General features: G+C 46.7%; 1 protein-coding gene across 1 annotated transcript in view; it reads right to left on the bottom strand.

The window, feature by feature from the left end:
• The window catches only part of LOC123044742 (3-ketoacyl-CoA thiolase 2, peroxisomal), a 3,956-nt gene extending 2,034 nt beyond the window's left edge, over positions 1–1,922 (bottom strand). The window contains exons 1-7 of the mRNA XM_044467587.1: positions 1,588–1,922; positions 1,412–1,488; positions 799–883; positions 576–702; positions 393–491; positions 247–314; positions 35–142 (exon numbers count right to left, since the gene is read on the bottom strand). Coding sequence (XP_044323522.1) covers positions 35–142; positions 247–314; positions 393–491; positions 576–702; positions 799–883; positions 1,412–1,488; positions 1,588–1,674 — 651 coding nt within the window. The 5' untranslated portion in view covers positions 1,675–1,922. The remainder of the gene's footprint in view (positions 1–34; positions 143–246; positions 315–392; positions 492–575; positions 703–798; positions 884–1,411; positions 1,489–1,587) is intronic.
• Between the last annotated feature and the right edge of the window lie 3,737 nt (positions 1,923–5,659).

The raw sequence follows: 5,659 nt of genomic DNA, 5'->3' as shown, positions 1-5,659 counted from the left end.
AGTGCCATAAAGTAAGGACAATCAGCCAACTTACAGCAGCTTGATCTTGCTCCATGCGTGTTATGCCAAACCGCTGTGCAACATTCTCGGAGGTAAGGCCCATTGGGAGAAGGCAATCACGTGCTTGAGCAAATAGCTCAACCTAAAATAGTTGGAGATTCCAACCCAACATTTTATCAGCTGTAACATCTTTACAGATGCATCTAAAGACGATACTCTTGTGTGAAACCGACCCATTTGACTTACTTTGGGATTCACTTTCTCGACAAGATTAACTTTGTTCACTGTCATCGACTCTACGCCAGCAGCAATACCTTTTGAAAGGATAGAACAAATTAAGATCGCCAACGAAGTCAAACAAAATACATAAATCAGTTTTCAGTAAAGCATACCAATATCATACATCCCTGCTTTAATAGCAGCAGCAACATCTGCGACTGCCTGAAGCCCAGAAGAGCACTGTCGGTTTACAGTCTTCAGACGAACCGTGTCTACAGCACATGAAACGAGTTAATCAAATGTGGGGATAATTATGTCCAATATTAAAGGAAATGTGATGAAGATGGTGAAATTACCAGGGAAACCCGCATACAATGCGGCCATCCTGCATTCTATTGCCCTTTGGGACCCAGGAGCTAAAACAGTACCAACAACAATGTCGCCCACTTCGCTCGGATTTAACTTTGTTTTATCCACCAAAGCCTAAAATTGGGAGCGTAAAGGATGATGAGACAAGAGCAACCACTTCACTAAATTGTTGTTTTGGTTGCAAAAGGAAGCAAGATAACAAACAGAAACCTTGAATACGGGCACCAAGAGATCCTCAGGGAGTGTATCCTTGAAACTACCTCTCTTGGCCTTGCAGATTGCTGTCCTATAGGCACTGAAGACATGAAAGGTAGATACGTCATGCATGTTTTATGTTTGACCTCTGTTTACGAGAATTGGCTAAGAAAAAGGAAATATATTGAAGTATTACAATTATGAACCTAGTGCGGAAAGAAACTGCTAGTTTTGTTGCAGTTCATACATATATACTTCCTATCCAATTCGTATATCTGTAATGCTAAAAGTTACTCCGAAGATCTTTGCGATCTGTATCATTCTCCGGCGCAGTAGAGACATGCAACTCAGACGGTTGACAACGACCAAATCTGGCACGATCTCAGCAAACACAAAAGCCAAGAAACTAGGTTGGCGTTAATCCATTGTTGCATGCTTCCACAGTTTGCAGTACCGTCGTGATCACCAAAGTACACTTGGCACTGTATCTTTCTTTGGCCAAGGGCCAGACCGAAAAGCCAAGCATGGCTTTCGGCACCACTGGCAACCAGAGCCTAACTAGTAGCCGACGATCCAACAAACAGTAGCGGACGAAGCGACAGGAGCAGGAGCGGCAGAGATGACTTACGCGACGATGACGACGTCGTCGGCGAAGCAGGGGCCCCGGTGGTACGCGGCGCTGTCCCCCGCGGCGCACACGCTCGCCTGCGACACCAAGTAAAGAAAACGCCAAGATCGTCACAGATCTGGAACCGAGACGCCGGCACGGCGGCGAAGAGGAGTTGAGAGGGAGAAGGATCTCACGGAGACGGCGGAGGCGGCCGGGCTGGCGCCGGCCGCGGGCTCCAGGTGCCGCAGCAGGATCCTCTGCCTGTCGAGCGCCTTCTCCATTGCTGGCTGCTGTCTCAACCTTGCGTCCTTCCTTCCTTCTTCGCTGCCTCTCGGCGTCCTCCCTGTCACGGGAGGAATTGGTGGTTAATGGTGCGAATGGTTGGTTGGTCGGTAGTCTGCTGCGCGCGCTGGGTGGCGACGGGGCGTGTGGTATTTCTAGTCAGTAGTCAGGTAGAGGGCGAGGAAAAGGAGGGGGATTTCGGAGGAGTTCACTGCGACTTTGGTGGAGTGGAGAGGTCGGGGGTGTGAAAACTTTGGACGACTTAGGACTCGACTCTCCGGTCTCGGGTGGTCGTCGATCGTGGTCGTGGGAGGCGACGCGAGGGGCATCGTTGGGTTGGTTTTCCTCACACGCGGTGCACGGGATGGCGGGGGAAGACAAATGCTGACGGCGTGGCTTCCACAGACGGCGACAGGCTGGCGCGCCGGAGCAGGCCTCCACGAATTTCACGTAGAAGACTCGCCCGTTTACAGCATCTCTAAATATTTTGCGGGACAAGTTTACGGATATGTTCCGCGTCGGAGACCTCGCCGTACCGTAATTTTTGATAGCTTTGTAAATTCTAAATTTTCAACAATATGAGCCGAATAGATTATAATATAAATTAAACATATGAATACAAATGGTTCGAAAGACAATTCACAATACGACAATCGTTTTCATTACAATAAATATTCAAATTTGAATAATTATTAAAACACCAAATTATTCAAATCACACACAAATACATATGAATAAAAATGGAAATCTATCTCCCGCATAGTTGTCGCTGATGCTCAATAAGATTTTTCTGGAGTTGGGAGTGTGAAGCACGGTTCTCGATCTTCCGGTAGGTGTCAAGAAATGTAGCAATCTTATCTGCGTCCCTGGCAGGCTTCACATGGCTATCAACATAATCCCTTTCATCCTCAATAATCATGTTGTGTAAAATTACACAAACAATCATGATGTTTCTCAGAGATTTCTTATCCCAGCAGCAAGCGGGACCTCGAACAATGATAAACCGAGCTTACAACACACCAAATGCCCATCTCAATATCCTTTCGGCAAGCCTCTTATGCTTCGGCAAAAAAAATATGTTTCTTGGTTTCGGGGTCACTAATGGTCTTTACAAATGTTGACCATGCAGAATAAATACCATCGGCAAGATAATACCCCCATGGTATAGCCATGGCCATTTACGGTATAGTTGCAAGCCGAAGCTTTGCCACTAACTAGCTGGGCAAAATAGATGAGATCGCTGCAAAACATTGATATCACTGAAAGACCCGGGCATACCAAAGAAATAATGCCAAATCCATAAATCACGTGAAGCCACGAGTTCAAGCACAATGATGGGTTTACGTTTGTGGCCGGTGTATTCCCCTGCCCAAGCCTCTAGGCAGTTCTTCCACCTCCAATGAATGCAATCAATACTACCTAGCATTGCCCGGCCATCCACTTTCTTCATTCATTGCCATGAGCTTTTTTGTGTCTTCCTCGTTTGGAGCTCGAAGGTACTCCGGGCCAAAAACTCAGATCATTATCTTCGCAAAGACCCGGACGCATTTGATGGTGGTATCTTCTCCAATGCAAAGACATTCATCCGCGTAGTCGACGGGAACATCATATGCAATCATTCTCATCGCCGCCGATATTTTTTAATACGCACTAAACCCAAGTAAACCGGGGGCATTCCCACGTCGAGTAAAAAAAGGGAAATTCTGCTTGCAAGCTTCAACGATGCGCACGAAAAGAGGCCTACGCATTTTATACCGCCTACGAAATAGGTAAGCCAGATATGTTGGTACCTCGACGAAGTAGTCCTTCATGAGCATCTTGTCGCCGAGATCTCGGTTGCGAGGACTGCATAGCCGGCCAACCGTGGATCCGCGACGCTTTTTTTCGGGCCCTTCTCAATTTTGTCCATGAGATGCAACAACACTAGGTTGTCGACATCGTCTTCTATGTCCAAATCATCTGACGAAGACAACAACGAACTCCAATCTATCTAAAAAATGCACGCTCATCAATTTCTCCCAAATCTCATCGGTCGAAATTGAATCCAAATAGTCAACGGGCATTGAACATACCTTCCCAGAAGCAAAATCGGCCACCCCTTTCTTCTCCCCCGCCAGTTGAAGCAAAGCCAGCTGCCATTTTCTTCTCCCCCTTCCGCGTGCACAGCTGTCCCTCGGGCGAGTCCCAGGCTCACTTGCGTCGAAAACAACCGGATCCGCCGGCTACAAGGCCGCGCACCAAGCTCCGAGGCGGATCCATGGCGCTGACGGCGACCGCTAGCCTGCGGACACAAATGGGCACCCTTGGCCTACAATTTTAGCGGAATAGATGTCGCGTGGGGCAGCCGGGGTCACCCAGAACCGCCGGGAGATGCAGCGGTGGTGGGGAGTGAGGGGGAATGGAAGCGGGCGAAAATGGCCTTCGCGCCAAGGAAAGGGGATCCAGCAAAAGCAGGGATGAATCTCATAGATATGGTGAAAACGACTAGGAGTATGCAGGATACCGCAAAAAAATTAAGGGATGGCCGATTTTGCGGGATCTATTCAGGCCGGAAAAATAACCCACGTCCCATTAACCGACGGTTATTATTACAGATGGTCTAGTTTATGGGATCTGCTAGAGATGCTCTTATAGGACAACACCGGGCTAGGTGATCTTTAAAAAAGACTTGTCGGGTTACGAGACGTTGGATCTATCGTGTGGCCATTTGATTCAGCTGATGAGCTCTATAACACGGATCATGCTGTGCTTGAAGGTTATAAGAGCAACTCCAATGAAGCGACCCATTTTTTCCGCATGTGTCCGTTTGGGTCGGCACGGACAAAAGTGGAGGCCTAATGCGCCGACCCAAACCCAAATCGCATCCGCGCCAACGTATTTGCGGCCCAAATTTGCAGCCGGAATGCATCGACATGAACGCAAAGCGGACGCCACACGCGCCTTCTCGGTGTCTGCCGTGTCCCCACTAGCGATCGTCCAACCACCCAGCAGCCAGTTTGGTCAGCTTAATTTATGACGACCATGAAGAAAATATGCCCTAGAGGCAATAGTAAAGTTGTTATTTATATTTCCTTATATCATGATAAATGTTTATTATTCATGCTAGAATTGTATTAACCGGAAACTTAGTACATGTGTGAATACATAGACAAATAGAGTGTCCCTAGTATGCCTCTACTTGACTAGCTCGTTAATCAAAGATTGCTAAGTTTCCTGACCATAAACATGTGTTGTCATTTTATGAATGGGATCACATCATTAGATAATGATGTGATGGACAAGACCTATCCGTTAGCTTAGCATAATGATCGTTTAGTTTTATTGCTATTGCTTTCTTCATGACTTATACATGTTCCTTGTGTTCTATCAAACGTCACAATGTAACTGGGTGATTATAAAGATGATCTGAAGGTATCTCCGATGGTGCTTGTTGAGTTGGCATAGATCGAGATTAGGATTTGTCACTCCGTATATCGGAGAGGTATCTGTAATGCACATCACTATAAGCCTTGCAAGCAATGTGACTAATGAGTTAGTTACGGGATGATGCATTACGGAACGAGTAAATAGACTTGCCGGTAACAAGATTGAACTAGGTATGATGATACCGATGATCTAATCTCGGGCAAGTAACATACCGATGACAAAGGGAATGACGTATGTTGTTGTCCGGTTTGACCGATAAAGATCTTCGTAGAATATGTAGGAGCCAATATGAGCATCCAGGTTCCGCTATTGTTTATTGATTGGAGATGTGTCTCGGTCATGTCTGCATAGTTCTCGAACCCGTAGGGTCCGCACGCTTAATGTTCGATGACGATTTGTATTATGAGTTATGTGTTTTTGATGACTGAAGTTTGTTCGGAGTCCCGGATGAGATCACGGACGTGACGAAGAGTCTCAAAATGGTCGAGAGGTAAATATTCATATATTGTAAGGTTGCATTCCGACATCAGAATGGTTTCGAGTGGTTCGGGCATTTTT

The sequence above is a fragment of the Triticum aestivum genome, chromosome 1A (genome assembly GCF_018294505.1).
Source record: "Triticum aestivum cultivar Chinese Spring chromosome 1A, IWGSC CS RefSeq v2.1, whole genome shotgun sequence".
Lineage (NCBI taxonomy): Eukaryota > Viridiplantae > Streptophyta > Magnoliopsida > Poales > Poaceae > Triticum > Triticum aestivum.
This window is presented reverse-complemented; position numbering and strand designations above follow the sequence as displayed.